This window comes from Panicum virgatum, chromosome 7N (assembly GCF_016808335.1).
Source record: "Panicum virgatum strain AP13 chromosome 7N, P.virgatum_v5, whole genome shotgun sequence".
Classification (NCBI taxonomy): domain Eukaryota; kingdom Viridiplantae; phylum Streptophyta; class Magnoliopsida; order Poales; family Poaceae; genus Panicum; species Panicum virgatum.
In genome coordinates this window covers 32089527-32111404 of record NC_053151.1, presented here as the reverse complement: position 1 = coordinate 32111404, position 21878 = coordinate 32089527, and the positions used below count along the sequence as shown (strand labels likewise).

Here is a 21878-nt window from a genome sequence, read left to right as displayed (position 1 = left end):
TCTTGTTCGCTTGTGTAAATATACGTGGACGTCCTGCCAACATACCAATAATTTTGGTCCATCCGAGACGATCAATGACACAGGATGGTGGTTTTTTGATATGGAGTCAAGCAGGGAAAAGTTCCTGGAGATGACGAGTTTGAACTCGAAATTAATCTTATCAAACTCTCTGAATTTGATTTTTCCTAATACACGTCAATTCAGAGTATTTTTCCCCCGTAGTACTGGATTTCAACCGCCCCATTTCTTGTGACATGAAAATTAACACTTTACCCAACCAACTCAATTGGATTTGTTCTACCTGTACCTACTCAAATAGGACCAAGGGATTATATTCCACACTTTCACTGCAAAGGCAGCTCAGTAAATTCTGACCATATTTGGTTTGTGCTACTCTAGTCATTAGCACAACTTTGACCGTTAATTAAAGATATTAAATAAAGTCAGTTTATAAAATTAACTCCAGAACTCCTATGCTACTTCACGAGACGAATCTAATGAAGCCTTTGATCGCATGATTAGAGGATGATTACTGTAGTATTATTGTAGCTAATCATAGATTAATTACTATCATCAGGGGCGGATACAGGAGGGGGGCTAGGAGGGCTCAAGCCCCCCCTAAGCTCCCCTAATTACACATAAAATACTGTAGCAAGACCTCCAAATCACCATTAAATCTTCACACAAATCAACATCTCTATTGTTTCAGCCCCCCTTGCCTCCAATCCTGCATCCGCCACTGACTATCATTAGATTCATCGCGTAAAATTACACCCATTCGTGAAGAGGTTTTGTAAATAGACAAAATTACACCCATTCGTGAAGAGGTTTTGTAAATAGACTTCATTTAATACTTTATGCATGCAAGATTCCCTTATAGCGCAAAACAAACAGGGCCTCTGTCTACCTGCACGCAGTGGCGGAGCCACCACTAGGGCGAGCCCGGGCAGCCGCCCTAGGTGCTTCTAGACGAGATCCAGAACATACTGTTAACAGCAAAGGTAGCAGAGAATAAGAAGTAGGATGGATCTGAGGAACATAAGAAGAACAGAGGAGAACAAGGAATTAACTTTCAGAGGACAAATTACTTGAGTAAAGAGTAAGAGTTCATATAAGTTGTTCGATACCCTTCCTCCTCATATGCACTCAATATTTTAACTAGCGACTCTCTTGCATTTATATGGGTTGGGCTTGATACGTGCGCGCATGCACATCTAACAAACTCATTCGCTGCCACCAAAATTAACACTAGGCTTTCTGGTGGGGCTGTCCATAGTAGTAGATGCTTCCTCCGGTTCATGGGTACTGACAATATCCCCCGTTCTCTCCGACCGGGGCTCATGACGGTGCGATGGCGCCTCCCTCCCCCGAATGCGAGGACGACGGTCATCTACTGCCAAGAGTTGCGAGACTCAGACTGGGCCAACGCAATGGAGCACTACACGAGAGGACTTCGTGATCTCGTGGGCTGTCCGGTTGAGTGGACTGTAGCCTCTTAAGAGGTTCAGCCTAGCCCTAGCCCAACGCTGCGTCTTCTTGCCACCAGACGCCGTTGGCGACTTTGGCAGTTCACCATCCACCCCCTGCCTGCAGTCCCGCTCAGGCACTCACGGCGGCGCATTGCTGTCGTTGCACGATGGCGCTCCGCATCCGTCCGTCCGTCCTGCAACCCCAACTCGACACCCGCCAGCCGCGTCAGCGGATCTCGTGCACCGCTGCCGCGGGCGCTTGCAATCAGGCAGCAATCCTCGGCGCATTACTTTGGCCGTGCGAAAATTTTGAGGTAGAACTCCGCCCTGGGTCATTTTTTGGGCTGGCTTCGCCACTGCCTGCACGTTAGGATACAAGTTGCTCTACTATATTCCGGAGTACGTACGTAGCTTGTTTGGATAGCCCACTGTATGTCAGCGGACTGCTGGAGCAAGTTTCCAAGTAAAATTGGCATTACTTTGAACAGGCCCGAGCAAACTACAGCGATGTAACATTTTATCCTCTAAAGTGATACACTATTAGCCCATGAACATGCACTTTAGAGATATTCAGTTTGAAGTAAATAAAAGATACACGTGTCATTCTTTCATCAAGGTACAGAATAGCAGTGCCTCAAAATAGCGAGGCCACAGTTGAATGTTTATTCTACAGTACGAGTACCACAAGTGTTCGGATGCTAATAACCTAGCTATAGTCCTATCACATGCACACTTCTTTTTCGTCAACATCGGTGGATGCATATGCATGCTCGGATGTCTCCTTCTCGATCTTCTCAAGGAAACGGAGCATGACTTCAAGGCTCTTGTCATCTGCGCGTCAAAGGATAGTCGTATATTGTGGTTAGTTTGGCGGTCAGGCGCAGTTGATATTAGGCAACAACATTGCTAATAGAAGACTCGGTTAGTAAAGGACTGAAGACTGGCTTGAAAAGGACTATTTCCGTGTTTCGCATGTACACAAAAATCAAGGTTGCTGAACCCTGGATTAGACTGAAGAGAAGAAATTAGTAAAGTCGAAGGCAGAGGAGATTACCGAGCCTTGGAACCGTGTGGCCCTTTGGGTGACGAATTACGAACGGGTCCACGCATGATTCTATGAGCTTCTCACCATGGACTTTCAGGAAGTCGTTGTCACCTGCAGTGCAGAGCATGGGAACGTGTTCAGTTTTCATTGATTGTGTACTAACCACCGGTTGGCCTATAAATCTACCAAATTAAATAATAATAACGAACTGAAAAGACTGGAGAACTGAACCATGTGCATCAAATATTTTTTTTATAAAAGGAATGCGCGTCTAATATTTAGTTGACTGAACACGTTTTTTAGCACGGCAGCACTACTTAAATGCATGAAGGAACGTTCCTGAGGTATGGCAACCATCACTTTGCGGACTAGGAAAAACAAATTCGATAATGGATGCAAAGAGGGCATATTCGTCAGTTTTTTTATTCGCGGCATACGCTACGCGACTAGAAGCCAAAGCAATAGCAGAGTGTAAAATGCCGTCTCCACCTATTCAGCTGACTTGATGCCGGCAAGAATAGATGCGGAAACGGCAGCACGCAACGACGTCCCTACTACCGATGCAACTCTTTGGACGCAACCAGCCAACAAACAAACAGGCATAACAATGGAATGATGCGGCAAGACATTCAGGTACCGATGAAGTGAAGCGAGGGGCATGCGATCTTGCTGGCGTACGCCTTCTCGGCCAGGGCCGGAGACAGGAACTTGGCGCCGCCGATGATTATCAGGTACTTGATCTTGGGAACTCTAGTCAGGGCCAGCCCCTACCATGAAAGCACAGAGGAGGCAGTAAGGTTAGCGAAAGATGCAAGCTCTAAGAACTAGAAGCAGAACTTGACCTGCTCTGTTGTAAGGGTAGTAGTACTCCGTATCAAGTATGAACCGTGACTTACTCGTTCTTGGAGCCCGGGAAGCGCCGCGGATAGAATGGCACCCTGGTATCAACATCGTAATTCGCCATCGTCAATCAAACAACTGGTTAATCGGCATAGCTTTTCATTCTAAGGGGAAGGTTATTTCAAACCGAGCTGCGTACCTGGGAGAAACCCATCAGGCCGTCGAAGGGGCCATCTTTGATCATCAGCTCCTCGATGTAGGCCAGGCACTCGTCGAAATTCCTGTACTCCGCGAAATCCTGTTTCGGTGAAAGCAGATCGGTGAGTACAGGGAAAGCCAGATCCACGCCGTAACGGGGCACGCGCAGGAGAAGGAATCAAAGGAAATCAGAAACTTAATTGGCGGGCGCGCGCGCGCGCGCGCGGCGGACCTGGTCGAACTGGAACCACTCGTAGTACGGCGGGTCGAAGATGCCGTCGACGTCGGACTTGCCCTCGGCGGGGCAGGGCGCGTCGGCGAAGACGAGGTCGAGGCGCGCGGTGACGTCGGCGGGCCACTTCCCCAGCACCTGCTTGCGCATGATCTCGGCGCTGGTGCGGAAGCCGTGCAGGCACAGGAAGCGCGGGCGCCTCCGCCCCTCCGCCGGCCGCTCCTCGCCGCCGAGGCTGCCCATCGCGCGCCTGGTCGCCGGCTCGTCGGTCGCTAGCGGCGCGTCGAGGGGTCGAGGCGGCCGCGGCGGGGGCTGTGGGGCTCTGGCTGGCTGGGCGGCCGCGGCGTGGGGGCGGCCGGGCGGGGGTATATATGAGTTGTTCTCGGCTCTCGCTCGCGTCGTGGTGGGGCCGGACGGGAGGGAAGGAGGGAGGGAGCCGCCCGTTCTGGGCGTGCGGGCGGGGCGGGGGCCGCGTGCGCGCCTCCCCGTCGCTGTTGCCTCGGTCTAGTACTACTGGCTGGCCGGAGCCCGGAGCGCGCCCGTGTGTCGTGGCGCCTGCGGGAACCGCGTGGTGGTGGTGCGCGGTGGGCTCCAGGCTTTTTGCGTAGTCGGACGTCCGGCCTAGGGCTGGAATCGCGCCGACCCTCGATTTTTTTCGAGCTTTCTTCGAAATCAATATATTCGTATTTATTATAGTCTCCCGCATTATTTGATATTCAACTTCAAATCGAGCATAACGAGCCGAGCCTGCCAAAATTGACTTTGGTTCCAAATCAACTAATCTTTATTTAAAAAAAAACAAACGTAATCGGAGCACTTTTGAAACGAGCCACCGGGCCAGCTTAACGATTTTTTTTTGGGTTTTTTGTGTGTGGGACACTCCCAAAATGTTATTTTGTGCAGCACACACTCCAATCTTCATTTTAGTGGGTTGGACATTCTGAAAACATAATTTTGCCTGTTGCACATCGCCCACGTTAAAAAAAGATTTTGCAGCCAGGGAGGGAAGAAAATGCCTGGTAAATAGACGATTTTACCCTTGCTTCATTTTGTGGCTGTACCATTGTAATGCAGCGGCCACCTGCTTGCATGCAGCATGCTGCCTCATCTCTATCCCAATTCCCAACACGGCAACACCAACGATGCCGACGAGGAGGAAGAAGGCTGAGAAGGCGTAATCAACACACAAAGGCGAGAAAGATTCCATTCCATTCCGCCAGCGCAGCGTCGATTCCTCCCAAAATCCCCAGGCGCGCGCCCGCCCGCTTGCCAGCCAGAGCGCCCGCTGCCATGGCCGTGCCGCCGAAGGAGCACCGGCAGCAACACTGCAGCAGGAGCAGGAAGACGACGATAGCGACGAGTTCACGTTCCCCACGCCGCCGCCGCAGCTCCTCTCCGGTGGCGCGCGCGGCAAGGACGGCCGCCGCGTGGCGGACTTCCACCACCTGCCCTGCTCGGCGTCCGCGTCCTCCTCCCCACCCGTCTGGCTGCTCTCCTCCCCGATACGCCGCAGCTTCTCGGCCGCCGACTGCGCCGCGTCGCCGTGGCGCGACAGGGTGCTGCTCAGCCGCCAGCGCCGCAACGGCGCGTGCTCCCCCGCGCTCAGCGACTACGCCGCCGCCGGCGGCTTCTGCGACGACGACGAGGAGGAAGAGGAGAGGATGGACAGCCTCTGGGAGGACCTCAACGACGACGACGCGGCCGCCCGGAATGACGACCTGTTCCCGGGCTCCCTCGACGTGTTGCGCCGCCGATCCGTCGCCGGGCCGAACGCCGCCGGGAGGGCGAGGAGGGCGGCCCAGGACCAGCGCGAGGCCGCCGCCGCGGTGCTCGGCGCGTCGAGGAGCTCGCGGCGGCGGCCGCCGGGGCTGGTGGTGATGATGCGAGCGCTCAGGAGGATGTTCGTGGCGCACAAGGGCAAGAGCAGGGTGCACAGGGATGAGGAGAACGCCACCTCTGCCTCGGCTTCTTCCTGCAGTAACCCCTTCAAAATGAAGCAAGGGTAAAATGGTCTATTTACCTCCCTCCCTGGCTGCAAAATCGTGTTTTAAGTGGGCGATGTGCAACCGGCGAAAACCTGTTTTCAGAATGTCCAACCCACTAAAATGAAGAGTGGAGTGTGTTCTGCACAAAACACCATTTTGAGAGTGTTACGTAGACAAAAAACCCTTTTTTTTTCCAGCCCTAGTCCGGCCGTTGGTGATTCGTACCGCACGTGGGGTTGGTGGCAGGTGGATCGGACGGCTGGCTGGGTGTTTCGCTGCGGGTGGGTCGGTGGCTGTGCTGATAGCTGTACTGTATGCATCGGAAAGGTACAGGTCTGCCGGCGCTGCTCGGATCGCAGACGGGGGCGGTCACCCAGCGAGCTGCGGGTCATTTTTCGTTCTGGATTGAGCGAGGGAGGATCGGACGGCTCAGAGAGCCAAACACTTCGCTGCTGGTTGCGGAAATTCGAAGGCCCACCACCACCTTCAAGACGAAGGTAACTACAGTAACGGTCAAACAGAGGCCTTCTTTGGTTTCCATCCAGAATTCTCAGTGCACACAAGTCGAGAAAAAAATCTCGCATGCATGGAGTCCAGAATGAAATTTATTTGCAAAACTTTTTTAGGGATGAGTGTAACTTTTCGCGACGAATTTAATGACGGTAATTAATTGATGACCGGCTTCAGTGGTGCTACAGTAACCATCCTCTAATTACGCGGTCAAAAACCTCATTAGATTCTTCAAGGTTTTTAACGCAGGGATTCTAAAGTTGGTTTTATAAAATAACTTAGTTTGACACCGTAATTAACGGTCAAAGTGTTAATTTACTGACATTCTACGAAACCAAACAAGGCCAGAGTAGTCGATCGACCGTTGCTGGTTTGGTGCGAGTAGTTGACGGACGCGGTGTCTGTTTGTTCCCGGCCCCGCACCTGCCAGACCGGACCCACACTACCAGACTGAAAAATTGGGGCCTGTTTGGTTTGGAGAGTAGTTTAAGTTTCACGAACTTTGACTAATAATTAGAGGTAATAAATAAAGTTAGTTTACAAAACTAACTCCACAATCCCTGCACTATTTCGCGAAACGAACCTAATGAGATCTTTGACGCACGATTAGAAGATAGTACTGTAGCATCACTGTAGTCAATCATCAATTAATTACCGTCATTAGATTCATCACGAAAAATTACACCTATACGTAAAAAGATTTTGCAAATAAACTCCATTTAGTACTTCATTTAGTACTTGTGTATGTAAATTTTTTTTATAGCGCGAGTTGGCTACTGGAACCAAACGGGGGCCCTGCGGCCGGGCGGCTGCCTGCGTAGGGTCTGGGTCTCGTCCAGCAGCTGAGCAGCCTGCGCTCGTTGTCACGGGCGCGCGCGACCGTGTTGCACGACGCATAAGGCCTTTTTAGTTTCTTTGGAGTAAATTGTTTGAAAGAGAATTTTTTATTTCGAAAAATCTATTTTTAATTTTTTTTTACAGATGAGTTGTAAATCGCGAGATAAATCTAATAAATTTAATTAATATATAATTAGAGAATGGTTATTGTAGCATCATTGTTGTAAATCATGGATTGAGTAGTCTTATTAAATTCAACTCGCGATTTACAACTCATCTATGTAAAAAATTTTGTAAATATATTTTATTTAATAAGATAAAGACTTCTTTCCAACTGGTCGTATTATTATTGATCGGAACGGCCGGCCGCATCCCCTGACCTTTCCAGCGTTGGGAAATTTAAAAATTTGCCACCCTTACCGGTGGTCATCGTCCAGATGCCCCTCTTATATTGGAGCTAACAGATTTGCCACCGCATGCAGTTGAACTCCTACGCTTTTGCCATTTTAGATGAGCTGGCACGCCACGCAGTCGGCTAACCTGGCCGCGCTTCTCCTCCCGCTGCTGGTTCTCTCTCCATCCACTCGTTGACATGTGAGCCCCATCGGTCAGGGTCTTCTTCAACCTCTTGCTTGGGCCACGCAGCGAGGGAATGGGGAGGAGACCTCTGGATCTCCTGCCTCACAGCTTCCAGCAATGGCGGAAGAAGACTCGAGCAGGCGGCAGAGGAGGCAGGGTGGCTTGAAGACCATGCCCTTCATCTTAGGTGAAGTGTCTATCCTATCCTATTACACCCTACGCACTGACTGTCTCTGTTCCTGTCAATCACATTTACCATGCTCGGAGCTGAGCTTGAGATGTGCGCGCTGCAGCCAACGATTTCTGCGACCGGTTCGCGATGGTCGGGTTCAACGCCAACCTGATCACGTACCTGACGCAGCAGCTGCGCCTGCCGCTCGTCGAGGCCTCCAACACGCTCACCAACTTCCATGGCCTCTCCAACCTCACCCCGCTTATCGGCGGCCTCATCGCCGACTCCTTCGCCGGCCGCTTCTGGACCATCGCGGCGGGGTCGGCCATCTACCAGCTCGGCATGCTCAGCCTGACCGTCGCCGAGCTACTCCCGTTGCTCCGCCCGCCGCCTTGCGTGACCGCGGCAGCGGCCGGGGCGGACCGGGCCTGCGCCCGCGCGTCCACCTAGACGCTGCTCGTCTTCCACCTGTCGCTGCTCTGCACGTCCGTCGGCACGGGCGGCACGCGGCCGTGCGTCATGGCGTTCGGCGCCGACCAGTTTGAGCTCGACAGACCGTGCCACGGCGAGGCCGGCGCGAGGCAGCAGCGGTGGAGCATGCCAAGCGGGAGTTTGCCGGGCTGAGCACGCTGATTGAGCAGGCGCGGGTGCTGCTCGACATGGTTTCAGCCCTTCCCACTAGAGGTTGAAGAAGACCCTGACGGATGGAGCCCACATGTCAGCGAGTGGATGGAGAGAGAACCAGCAGCGGAAGAGAAGCGCGGCCAGGTTGGCCGACTGCGTGGCGTGCCAGCTCAGCTAAAATGGCAAAAGCATAGGAGTTCAACTGCATGCGGTGGCAAATCTGTTAGCTCCAATATAAGAGGGGCATCTGGACGATGGCCACTGGTAAGTGTGGCAAATTTTTAAATTTCCCCTTCCATTCTCCTGTCTCTTCCTCGGCGGACGTGCCGCAAGCCGCGTGCCCCGGGGGCATCTATACATCGCACCTGCGATTTGATGCGATTACATCGCATCTGCGCTTCACCCTCTGCTCCCCCCCCCGCCTCGCCCGGATCCGGCGCCGCTCGCGGCGCCTCCGCCGCCATCCTTCGCCGCCGCCACGCTAACCGAGCTCACCGTCGCGCCGTCCAGCCGCCGCCGCGCCGCCTTCTTCTCGCCCCCGTCGCCGGCACCGCCCACCGGGGGTCCATCCCCGCTCGGTCGGCGGCGCTCCCGCGCCTCCACCGTTGGGCCGCCGCTGCCGCCGAGCCCTCCTCTATGGCCGGCGGCCATGGAGCCATCCCACCCCCCAGCAACCCGGGATCATAAGGCCGCCGCCGCCCTCCACCACCCCGGCCGCCGGCGACCTCGCCGGCGGCCGCTCCGCCCACCAACCACCGCTCCCCGGCCTCCCCCCTCCGCTAGCTTGATGGCGGTCGTGCACCCCCTCCCCTAGCTCGGGGAAGAAGAAGAACAGGAGCTTCTTCCCCTTCTGCGACGGCGCGGCGATTTCTCGCGCGCGCAACAAATAGATTTTGCCGCGTGCCCCGCCCTCGGCCCTCGCTGCGACACTGCCGTCGCTCCTCGCCTCCATCATCAAGGTCGCCGGCGGGGAGGACCGCAACGCCAACCTCCCCGAGGAGCTCCTCGGCCTCGTGTTCGGCCTCCTCGGCAGATCCGCCGCAAGCACCCGTGTAGCGAAAATGGCCTCTCATGCCATATTTCAATATAATGTTTTGGTGTTTGATGACACACACAACACTTGGACTAATATGATTGTTAAGATGACCATTCTCAGGCTTTTAGGTTCAAGTGATGACAAAGAGAAGATAGGCGTAGCAAGGCCCGAAGGGCCGCCCCTACGGTGGTTCCGCTGTCAATGGACCACCGGTTAAACCAAGTCAAAGAAATCAAGACAGAGATACTTTAGTATCACCGGTTAAACCGACGCTGAGAGAATCATATACGTCGGTGCATTGACTAGGAGCAAACTAGGAAGTTTTAGTATCACCGGTTTAACCGACGTTAGGGAAGTTGGATACGTCGGTGCAATGGACCCAGAAGCTGAGGCAAAGTCTATACACCGGTTGAACCGACGTTAGGAAAATTGAATACGTCAGTGCAATGGACCCAGAAGCTGAGGCAAGTTCTATACACCGGATGAACCGACGATAGGGTCTTGGTGAACGTCGGTGCAGTTGTCCAGAGAGTTTGTTTTCAGAGTTTACAGGACAACTACACTCACCGGTTAAACCGACGCATCATCGGTTGATTGCCCGTACATGTAACGGCTAGTTTCTGAGGCGGGCAGTTTAGTATCACCGGTTGAACCGACGATGGCTTTTGGAGGTGCGTCGGATTAACCGGCATTAAGTGTTTTTCTGGCAGCTTTTCTCCAACGGCTATATTTGCTTGGGCTGCCTATATATACCCCCAAGGCCGAGTCATTTGAGGTTGCTGGAGAGTGCTGGAGACTAAGGAAGCATACTACACTTGAAGAACCTCTCCAACCACCATAGAGCTTCATTGTACATCATATAGGCTTAAGCACACTTGTGAGAGTGCTTAGTGCTTGTAATAGGGCTTAGTTCTTGCGAGAGCTCCCTTGAGAGAAGTCTTGCTGCGGCAAGCAACTTGTGTACTCGTCGTGTGACCCTCCGACTTGGTGTGGAGCGGCAACGACACTTTGTGCGGGGAAGGAGACCCCTCTTGGTGAGAAGCTCCGATAGTGAAGACGGTGCACGTGGTGACGCTTCGAAAGAGATGGTGGCGGTGGCCTTGTCTTGGTGACTTGGGGCCACTTAGCCTTTGCTTGCCGGGAGCCTTGGTGGCGAACGCAAGACGGTGATCAAGCGAAGAGACTCGGCATCACACTTGTTCGTGTTGGACAAGTGGCCGTGGACGTAGGGAGGGACTTGGTGTCCTAACCGAACCACGTTAAATCGTGTGTCTTGGTGTCTTCACGGGAGTTTGCATATTCTCTCCCTTACCTCTTTACTTACCGTATTACGTTTCCGCATTTACTCTACCTTGCGTGCCTTTACTTTCCTAGTTAGTTTGATTAGGATTGGCTATAGGTTGCAAGTTTTTTAGGGGTAAGTAGAGAGTAGCATAGATAAACCTTAGTCATAACTAGCATGTGTAGGACGTGTTAGGTTTATCTTATGCAAATAGATTGAGCCCTAGGATAGAAAACGATTAGCGACCCTATTCACCCCCTCCCCCTATAGGGTCAGACACCCCGGTGATCCTTATAGCGGTTCGGACCGGACCGCAGACGCTGGTTCGAACGCGGCTCCTTCCGGAGCGGATCCAAGTGGCGCGTGCAGATCCGAAGGGTGCTCGAGCAGATCTGGAGGCAGCCGCTCCAATGGCGAAGTCTGTGGAGGGAGGAGAAGGCAAGATCGGTGGTTGCAGCTGCAAACCATGAGCGGAGATGATTCAATACCAGATACATCTCTAGTACAGGCTATCGGATCCAGAGCTGTATGCGGCGCTGGGGGATCTCGCCGAGTGAGTGCTCCTACCTGCTCCGATATTTTGTGTGAAAGATCTAGGTTCTTCACACTATATTCTCGCCCATTGGAAATCAACAACTCTTCCACAGAACCCCCATCAAGCCCATACACATAGGCCAAAAATGACCGGGAGATCCATCCAAATAGCGCAGCCCATATTGTTGCATAACCAGATGGCTGTAAAGAAATTCATGTTGTGCTAAGATTGAATCAAATGGAGCAAAAGTTGCTTAGTTTTTTTTCCAGAATACTCTCTGTTAGACTGAAACCTTCTGGAGGCGTGTCATGCCAAGAATCATCGACCTCAAACATTTTTGTATCTAGAAGCACAGTCTTCTTAGGCCACTTCAAGACATCCCTATCAATATCAGGTTCTTCATCTCCGCCACTGCTTTTGTCATTGCTGTATTGTTTCTGGTGAAGCATGTCAGGCAATATGATGATTCCAGCCTTTGAAACTGAACTTAAAAAGGTACAAGTTAGTACCAATCAAAATAACAAAATTATGTGCCTCAAATTATAGCAATATTTGAATTATAGTGAACATATGCTCACCTGCGTCATCTACTTCTGATGTGCCTGAAGAAATAGCTTCTGCTGCCTCAATAAGTGCAGCAGCATAAGCCTCTGTAGATGCACGCCTTAGTGAAATGACTACCTTCCTCAGACTGTTTTATACCACTTGAAGAGCTTTCATATTGTTTGCTTGTTTCTAGAACACTTCCATTCTCATCCGTCCATGTCACAGACTGCATAATGCTCTTAGACCCAGGAAGCTTCATTGAAGACTTCAGTACAGGTTACATCTTCTCATCACTTGTCTCATCTTTTCCAGTGCTCACTGCTTCACTAAATTCTTTGCATAGCTGTTCAGCGTAAGCTTGTGTTGAATCTTTTGCTGCACACTGAGATGATGAGGTGTAATTGTCTGTCATTATAGAACTTGACAAGTAGTTATACTGATTCATTGTCCCTTGCTCCATGTTTGTCGAAGCATCCCCAACAATGATTGTACTTGTAAAGTCCACCTCATGACCATCACTTCCACCAAGCCTTTTTCTAGACTTACTCTTCTGTGACTTTGATGATGCTTTACTTGCTTTTTCCTCCAGTTGCTTCAATGGAATCAGATATGCAAGATGACAACATATTGTTATCTTCCTCCTGCTTCAACATCTTTGATGGGGTTTTAGTTGTCTCCTTTCTAGGTTCTAATGGGTCTCATCCGAGTGGGTAATCCCATTAGTTGCAGCCAGTGACTGCCTTCTTGCCGCCTATCTCTTTAACTCCCGTAGTAAGCCCTCAGGCAATGGCATTCGATTCCCTGCCCCAAGTAGAGGAAAAATGTTTGTCGCTCGCGGCCGATTGCGATGCCCGGCCTTTTTTTGCATCTGTTGGGCATCAGTTGGGTAGGGAATTGGTCTTTTCGCTTTGCCCTTCCATATCCACATCTCCAGGTAAAAATAGTTATCTCACCAGGCAAAAATGTGTTAAGAACAAGGTAACTCAGTGTATTTTACCCAGGCAATTCTTCTGATTTCATATGTGCAACTCAATGCATTTTGCCTAGGCAATAATGTCTTAAGAACAAGCAACTCTGTACATATATCTAGGTATTTTTTCTAGTTTTTGTATATGCAACTCAATACACATATCCAGGCAATAATGTGTTGAGAGCAAGGCAACAATGTGTTATTAACAATGTATTATTAACAATGTGTTATTACCCCCAAAGCCCTTTGCATCGGGTTCGTCCACTAATTTTTTTTTGGAAGGAATTTTTTTCTGAGAAGGGATATAGTTGCTATGCTAACATCTTTCAATGTTTTCTAGTTCTCTGAAATTAGTTGGGGGATCGGGGGCAAGGGGATCAGACTAGGTGAGACATTTCTTGATGGTATCTTCAATTTTTATTGCATTTTATTCACACATTTTTATCCCCCAATTTATGAGCGTCTGTGCATTTTCTCAGCCTTTATTATTATGAATTCAAGCCCCCTAACGTCAGAGTTTTTGCTGCTAGTGGGAAGAGCTGCCTCCTCTTGGTGAGAAATTGCAGAAAGGTTTGTCAGACCCCATTCCTTTTTAAAGCAGACCCCATTGCTAGTTTCTTTTTTCCTTTTAGATTAACTAGGGCATCCATATAATTGTGTTTTAGTCTTGCATTGGGGTAGTTGATCTAGTTGACCAGTGTAGTCTACATCATATCATTGAGATTTTGACTGTAAATACAGTAGAGAATAGATAACTAAGATCAGGAGCTGATAGTTGCGTCATTTTTTTACCGTATCTATCTCAGCCACCTGTAGCATAGCAGAGGACAGTAAGTGTGTTTTTTTGGCTGGCTGGGGCTTTTGACTTGCCACTGGATTGGACTAAAGCTAGTATGTTTATTTTTAGACATGCCCTTTTTTTCACCAGAAGAATGATAGCTTAACTGAATGATTTTCATGAGGAGACAGTTTGGATATAATAGCTTAATAGTGGTTGGGCTGGGGGGCTGCAGCGGGGATGCAACAGCTTGGATATTTTGCAGCGCAGAAACCACATAGTCGGCACTTTCCCTTTTGATTTTGTTCTGCTCAATTAGAATTGCTCATGTTTGTTGTAGTTTCTTCACTCCGCTTCATGCTGGTAGGGATAATATGAGCTCATCACCTGTTCATTGATTGGGTCGGCACAGCAGCGATCTGGCAATTTTTTCTACTGTAGTGTTAAGAGTAGGACCAATCTATGCTTTTTTTAGTTTACTATATGATTTTTTTGTGGTAGAAGGTATGTAGTTTTGGCAAAACTCAGAAACATTTTAATTAGGTTGGCTATGTCTTTTTTCAGTCTCGTATAGGCATTTTAATATTAGTTCTCAATAAAACTATTATACGGAGCCGGAGGCAATAATATTGATTCCCAATAACCAATTTTATTATTGTATCTAGGCATAACAACACATTTATTAAAACAATTTTTTCTAAGCATTTTTATTACAACATTACTGCTAGAACACAACTAACATGCCGATTTTTTTATAACTACATTTTGCAGCTTGAACAAAAAAGACTTGGTGGGAGGTGAGGCTTGACCAGCAGCGTGCCTGTGAAGAATTTGGCCGAACAGCTTTTTAGATCAAGCAATTTTACTAGGGGCAGTTGAACAACTTTGTAGATAAGGCAAAGGTGGTTCAGATTTTGTCTTTGCGGCAGTGAGGCTGGTGGGAGGAGGAAGGCTAAAATCATTGCACTGAGAATGCATGAACAAGATCTGCTCAAGCATTTTTTTTTGGGGGTTTTGCTGCATATGTACTTACCTCTGGTTATCCAGTTGTTCTACGTCATTATTTTCCTGGTTCTCCTCATATGGCTTTAGCAATTTTTGGTTGATATCGTCGCCGTCTCGCTCGGTGTCGCGGCCGTAATTTGGGCGGTTTTAATTTTTTTTTCTGTCTCGCGATGGCACTGCGGTGCGAGGGGCAGTTTAGCGTGAGGGGAAACCGGTGCGCCAGTTTGGTGGGCCCGATGGAGGGCTGGCGATTGGGTAAGAGCATAGATTTCAAATATGGTGCGGCCGTACGATAGGGTTATTTATGGTCGGCCGTAAATTAGACGGGTTCATTTAATAATTTATATATGGATCCAAACATTCGATGTAACGAGTTTTAAGATAATTTTTTTGGATCTAAACACGGCCAAATAGGTCATCAAACACGAAGCAAGCCTGTTTTTAGACTCGCGCAACCGCACAGGGCCCTCAAATTTTAGAGTCCCAAAATATAATGAGTATACTAGATATAATTATACAATAGTCTTTGTTTTACTTTTTTTTGTCCAATACGAATTAAACTATGGCTCAAATATGCCATAGAAGAGGAAAAGTGCCGCTCGATTATTGTCTTTCGATCCTATCTGCAGACTGTAGCGCGATCGTTTCCGCTTCCGCCGTTACAGCTCGCCAGGCACGTGTGATTCGCGACGTCTACACTTCAACCTTTCAGACTTCGCTAGGCACTCGCACGCTGCAGCGACCGAGCGGCGATTGAGCGACGCAGGCGTTTCACTCGTGTGGCCTGACGCCTTAGCTGGTGCGGTAGCGTGTCTGCCACTAAAGCCCCAATTTATAGTTTCGCACAAGATCTCTGAATTTGCTGATACCCTAGCACGAAGCCGTCGTGCTACATACTTCCAAGTATATATGAAGTCGTCGTGACTCGTTGACCCGCCAGGTCGTACGTGCAGTGTACTTGGAAGTCTTCTAGAAGCTCCAATGCACGCGTTGCCTTTGTCGTTTTCGAGCGACGATGTTGCAAATGTATTCGGCCATGGCGAGAGGGCTTCGTTTTCTTTTTCTTTTTTTTAGCGGGAAGATGTTCCAACTCTATGAGTATTTGGGCCATTTGGCCGAAAACAAAATTTGGAAGTCTTCCAGAAGGTCCCGGGGTTGCTTTACGTCGTTGGGCCAGCCCACTCTACAGTATCCGTTCGACATACTCGTACATCGCAAGCACGTGTTTTGGCCCAAGAAGAACTTGAAGCCCATCTCTGTCTCCACGGCCGGCAGACCAGCAGATCAGATGACCTGGTCTGTCCACGTGATGACCAGCCCATCTCAACATGGCGCCTCTTCTACCGCAAATCTTTACTGAGGGTTTGTTAGGTGGTAGAAAAGTTTGGGTTTTGGTACCGTAACATATTTTGTTGTTACTTGACAAATAATATCTAATTATGAATTAATTATGCTTAAAAGATTCAGCTCGTGCTAATCAGTTAGACTATATAGGTAGTTATTTTTTTTAACTGCATTTAATGTTCCATGCATGTGTCCGAAGATTCGATGTAACAGATTTGGGAACTAAACAGGCCCTGACTGAAACCTGGTCGCAGCAGCGAGCAGGAATTCAGCCATGTCAACAAAAAATCATTTACCGTTGGATTAAGATCTCATGGTAAAATACACCCTGCCCACTTGCTGTTCTGAACTCTTCTCCTATCTGCTGACGGCATCCGGCCTCCTGGCATCTGAAGCACGGTTGGCAATAACTGATAAGAAGTTTGTCGGAGAAAAAGCTAGAAAAAGAGATTGTTCATCTGAAAATGCACAAAGATGCAATACGCAAAGATGCAATATTCCAGCTCTATTTCTCTATTGGATTTGGGTACTTCAAACTATTTTGGAAATCGACAAACTTGTGCTAAAAATTAGATAGGTCATGGGCAACCTCTTTTAGTTGGGTTCAACTCAAAAGCTGAGCTAAATTTGAATTAAATTCTCTAAAGTTTTTGTTCAGTGCCTAAACTACTTGGAGCCAGGCGCAGGCCCAGACTTTTAGAAGTGGGTATTCAAAATCTTGAAGAATAATTTTTAACAGGCTAAATCTAGTTTTTGTCATTTCTAATTGATTATATCATCAATTAACACTAATTGTACACTATGTAGCAGTACTGCCAATTATATTTAGTAAGTTTTTTCTTTTGACTTATGCAATTGATATTTTTAGACCGACAAACAAAAATGAAAAGTATAACTAAATTTTAGAACAACAACAAATTTGAAAAGGAGGAAGAAGAGCAAACCGTAGGCTGATGCCGTCGCGGAGGCAAGGAAATACTGTCATGCATCAATCAACACTAATTTTCGAGCCTATCATTCTGCTGTGGTGTTTATTTTTTCTTTGTATACTTGAGAAATAAAATATCTATAAAATTTTTGGTAAAAAATAATAGATATTCAAATGAATACCCTTGCTTCAACTTGAGCCCGCCCCGGCTTGCAGCAACGACCAACACTACCGGTAGGAGTGACAATCACCAACCCAAAAAGGATTTCTCACGCATCATATATTCAACCTATATCCATATATCAAACCCTTCAAAGTGCAGTTAGAAATCAGTTTGTAATCGATTTGCAAGGTATTTTTTTTACACTTTTTCAATATATCTCAGCAACGCTCTCCAACATGGTTCATACAAGTCTTCGTCCTCAACAGTCTCGAGATCTCTCAGAAAGGCTATTTAGCGTGGCAATGCCACGCGTGATTCTAGTATACTATAGGAGCATTTTGTTAATCATCACTTCATCAGGCCCATGTCGCCATGGGATCGCGCTAGATCCACGTGGCTGGCACCTGGCAGGCACGCAAGATCCGCTCGATCCCGAAAGCGAAAAAAAAAAGGCACGGAGGATCTCGGCCCAGCTCTCCGCAGCCTGCGCGACACGACCGCCGAGCGAACTGCTCGCTGCCCGTACCCCACCCGCGCGACACACCATCCGGCCACCGAATCCTCCGCCCCGCGTCACCGCCGCATTCCGGTCCCCATCGACAGGTTCGCGCGTGCGGCGCGCCGATGCCACCCTACCGATCGGCGGTCCGATCCACCGCGCGATCGCGCTAGCTGGATGGCGTCGTGGTGCAGAGCCGAAAGCTAGTACGAGTAGCTCGCTCGGCAGCTACCTGCGGCGAACTGTCGCGGGGGAAGAGAAAGATCGCGGGAGCACCGTCGTCACCAGAGCAGCTTCCCGCGGCGCGTCTGTTCGATCTGCCGTGTGGGGCACCACGCCCGGGCGGCCGATCCGGCTGTTCGGTTCAGTTCAGTTCGGTTGGGGTTCAGTCCAAACTGCGACGCGATTGGAAATTCGAAATCCCCCCTCGCCATTAGATTAGTTCATCGGATCGACGGCGGCACCGAGTTTCTGTCGCTGTCAGACTTTTTTTTTTTACGTTCGAGTTGAGTTGAGCCTTGTGAGCGAGAGCGAGTAATGAATTAACGGGGAAACTAGGGGCAACTGTATATATCCCAGCCGTAGTGCTTCTTAATTAGGGGGGTCATCACTCATCAGCCTTCATCGTTAAACCTAATCATAACCTCGGTGTTATTGATGGAGCGGCAGTCGTTGCTGCTAGTGTTTGCCGATCGTGTGTTTTTTTTGAACGGCAAGAGATTTGCCGTAAAAAAAAATTTCAAGGGAACGGACTCTGTATTTTATTTGTCGCGTGCATTTGGGCGCGTCAGCTGACTGCTGGCTGCCTCCCAAATCTGCATAGCGATAGTATATCTACTGTAGCTGTACATTGGCTCTGGCATTTTCATCCATCGATCCAGGTGCTGCCATGGTGTCTTCTGTCTTGGCTACATCATGTACTAGCAGCTGATGACCTCGGCCAGGAGCTTGTACCGCTGCACCCTCACCCTGTGCACCCGAGTCTTCCCCGCGCGCATCACTTCCTTGCTGCTGCCGCTGGCATCGGTAATAATAATCTCCTTCGGCTTCGGCGGCGGCGGCGGCGTCCTCTCCTCGGCCTTGTGCTTCTTCTTCACCGGGCGGCCAGGCTCCGCGGGCGGCCTCCTCGACGAGCACCCCTCGTGGCGCTGCTGCCTCTCCTCACCGGACGCCGCCGGTGCCGTCTTCCGCTTCTCCTTGGGACTACTGTTATTAGCCACCGCCGCGGCGGCGTGGCTCGGTCGCCCGCCGTGGTCGGGTAGCGGCTCCCGCAGGCACCAGTTGCACCGCCGGTACGCGGCCGCCCTCGGGTACAGGTCGCTGCAGTACCGGTGCTGCAGCCGGCCGCGGCAGCGCCTGCAGCGGAACAGCTCGCCGGGGAGGCCCTGGTCGCCGCACATGCAGCACACGGCGCCGGCGCTCGGAGGCGGCGGCGGCGCCATGGCAGCAGCAGAGAGTCCGGACCGAGGGGCTGGGCACGGGGCAGAAGAACGAGAAGAGACGAGGCCGGCGAGGGTCTATTTATGCCGACAGGAGGGGGAGGGGATCGGAGGGGTATGTTGCCCGCATACGCGGATACGGATACCGGTACGCGATACGGGAATACTTCGATACGTCATTTTTTTCAAAGACAAGAATATGGTGATACGCCAATATATATATAAATAAAAATAAATAAAAGTTTCAGGAACTAGAATGTGAGAAAATAGAAATTACAGGGACTATAATGCATCATAAACTCATATATTCATATGTTCTATAATTATTAGAAAAGAGAATGGGCAAAATAAAAAAAAATCAACCTTATCTTACCTGTTCGTCTGTTCCACGAATGGATATCGGTCGTCTTCTTCCCCAACCTCCGCCACTCTCTCTCTCTTTCTCTGTGTAGCGGCCAACTCCGGCGGCCGCGGCTCCTCCTCTCCCTCTCCGGAGGCCGCGGCTCATCCTCTCCCTCTCAAGCGGCCGCGCAGGGCGTCCAGAGAAGTGCTCCCGCGGCCGTGGCGGCCCGCCAGCGGCGAGCTCCAGCAGCACAGCACCACCCTAAATAGTGCTTTAACAGATGTGCGGGCCTCTGTCTGGACAGCCCGCGCAGCCGCTGGAGTAGTAGGAGGCACGGATGGGTGGGCGGGCGGAGGTGACGGCAAGGGAGCGACAAGCGATGGGGAAGGAGCAGGAGGAGGCACGGGCGGGTGCCCGGGCGGCGGTGACAGCAAGGGAGCGATGAGCAACGGGGAAGGAGCAGGAGGAGGCGTGGGTGGGTGGCCAAGCGGCGGTGACAGGAAGGGAGCCGTGCAAGGCTGCTGCGGGCCTGCGGCTGCGCGAGTAGGGATGAGGGGATGGCACAGCTGAACGGAGGACTTTTATACGAAGCGATTGAGTGGTGGTGTTAGGGTTTGAAGATATCGGACAGGTATCCACAGGTATCCCACGAGTATCTGATTTATTTTTATTATTTGAAAATATCTAAATAGTCCGATACTTATGGGATACGTATCTGGGAGTATCCGTGGAGTACGGATATCCGATACTATATCCGATATCGGTACGTGAGTTTTGCGAAGTATCCGCGTATCATACGGGAGGGGAGGTTTTTGGTAGCAGAGATCTGTATGCATGTGAACGCGGTTGTCGTGGACCGGGGAGAAGACCCCGCCCTGTCCTTGCACGCATCGCGATCGGCTAGGGGACCCACGGTCTCTCTCTCTCGGTCCGGTCCCCGAATCCCGGCCCGCCGCTCGCCCCGTCCGGCACGGCCGGTCCGACGACGACGCGGACGTCGACGCGATCCGGCCAGCCTCTCGATGTATCGTCACCGCCACAGTAACGAGCTGTGTTTCGCGCGGACGGACACACGAGCCGCGCGTGCGTCGCCGTCGACGTGACGACGGACACCCGGCGGCGGCGATGTGGGCGGCGGACTATCTCAACGTCGCCGGGCAAGGCGAAGCGTCGATCCCGGCCGGGCTGAGAGAGTGAAATCGTTCGGGTGATGAATCGCGGCGGCGTGACGTCGGACTACGGCGCGAGCGAGGCGTGCGAGGGAGGCACACGGCACGACCAGGACCCGGACTTCGCGTCGCGTCTCCAGGTCTTGCTTGCGCACTAAGACAAAGCGGTAGCGGCTGCTATAGCTTAGGCCGTGTTTGGTTGTAAAATTTCAAATTCCATTTTTTTTTTCCGGCACCTGCATGGAGACTTAAATATAGACGAAATAAAAAACGCATTGCGATTGCTGTCTGTAAATGGCGAGACGAATCTAATGAACCTAATTAGGCTATAATTAGATGCTAAATTGCTACATTAATACTACAGTAACACCCTCTAATAATGGATTAATTATGTTCATGTGACAGAACCGCCTAAATTATCCCGGCTCAAGTGCGTAAACCATCACCATAAAGGCAACATTAGCTTAAACGCACTTCAAACGGAACAATTTTTGGTCTGTCGGGTAACGTCCCGATACAACCACCGATTCTTGGATCGAACAAGCATACCCCGCACGAAGGCGAGTCCAGAGGTATTACAACCAAAATTTTTACAACACAGGCATAGTAATGATTACAAACCAGTTGAAAAGATTATTACAAAACCAACTTAAGTAAAACAGTTATACAAAACATAAGTGTAGAATCAGAGTTTAAACAGCGGAAGATAAAACACGATAACTACATCACGTCGCCAAGGTATACCGAGCTAGCCCAAGCCTGGTATCACTCGTCATAGTCATTGCCGGCCGAAGACGTATCCCATTCTACGGACCAGCCAGGAGGCAAAGCGCAAGGATAGGTCAAGCTAGCGACCTGATCCTCAAAAGTCATACCTGAAAAAGGGTTTCAACAGCAAGGCTGAGTATTCTAATACTCAGCAAGACTTAACCGACAACGGGTATAAGTAGCCCACCTTAGCTAGACTATGCAAGGCTTTGTAAGGCTCTGGTTTTCCTTTGCTGAAAAGCAATAAAGAGTAGGTCCTTACTTTCGAGTTTTAGCTTCAAGATTCTAGTTGATTAACCATTCTATGTATGCATCTACTAACCAAACATGGTGGAACTTCTAAGCAAACATCAAGATTAATAAGAATATTGTTGCTCTTATTACTCTGTGTGGCAAAGAGATCAAGCAGTCTCATTTCATCGTGAGAGGCGGACGATTCTGAATCGAAATTCAACCTTGCAAGGGTAACCTAGCACACACGTCTGGAATACCGTCGGGTCATTCCCAAACAACCGTTAACCTTTCTTTCCGGCTTGTGGATAGTGCCACTCTCCCCGACTACAGGGCTCCAAGGCCGAACCT

General features: G+C 50.1%; 3 protein-coding genes and 1 pseudogene across 3 annotated transcripts; 1 reads left to right on the top strand and 3 right to left on the bottom strand.

Moving 5' to 3' along the window:
- Positions 1–2009: 2009 nt before the first annotated feature.
- On the bottom strand, positions 2010–4137 carry LOC120682979 (dihydrofolate reductase-like). Its single transcript, XM_039964986.1, has 6 exons — positions 3785–4137; positions 3554–3652; positions 3411–3452; positions 3152–3281; positions 2524–2625; positions 2010–2300 (listed from the first exon to the last, which is right to left on the bottom strand). The coding sequence occupies exons 1-6, from the start codon at positions 4025–4027 to the stop codon at positions 2191–2193; spliced, it is 726 nt and encodes a 241-aa protein (XP_039820920.1). The 5' UTR covers positions 4028–4137; the 3' UTR covers positions 2010–2190.
- An 825-nt stretch (positions 4138–4962) lies between these two features.
- LOC120680757 lies at positions 4963–5947 on the top strand (the record flags this gene model as incomplete). Its single annotated transcript, XM_039962284.1, has 1 exon — positions 4963–5947. A coding segment is annotated over one exon (828 nt), but the record flags the coding sequence as incomplete, so codon positions are not given.
- Positions 5948–8313: 2366 nt separating this feature from the next.
- On the bottom strand, positions 8314–12447 carry LOC120681159 (annotated as a pseudogene).
- Positions 12448–18204: 5757 nt separating this feature from the next.
- On the bottom strand, positions 18205–19063 carry LOC120680629. The gene has a single exon (XM_039962126.1). It carries the CDS (start codon positions 19017–19019, stop codon positions 18498–18500), a length of 522 nt encoding a protein of 173 aa, XP_039818060.1. The 5' UTR covers positions 19020–19063; the 3' UTR covers positions 18205–18497.
- Positions 19064–21878: the final 2815 nt, after the last annotated feature.

Coding starts and splice junctions, on each gene's coding strand:
- LOC120682979 (XM_039964986.1), bottom strand. CDS start 4,027: ATGGGCAGCCTCGGCGGCGAGGAGCGGCCGGCGGAGGGGCGGAGGCGC. Junction 3,653..3,784: donor AGTGGTTCCAGTTCGACCAG/GTCCGCCGCGCG, acceptor TCACCGAAACAG/GATTTCGCGGAGTACAGGAA. Junction 3,453..3,553: donor GCCTGATGGGTTTCTCCCAG/GTACGCAGCTCG, acceptor TGTTGATACCAG/GGTGCCATTCTATCCGCGGC.
- LOC120680629 (XM_039962126.1), bottom strand. CDS start 19,019: ATGGCGCCGCCGCCGCCTCCGAGCGCCGGCGCCGTGTGCTGCATGTGC.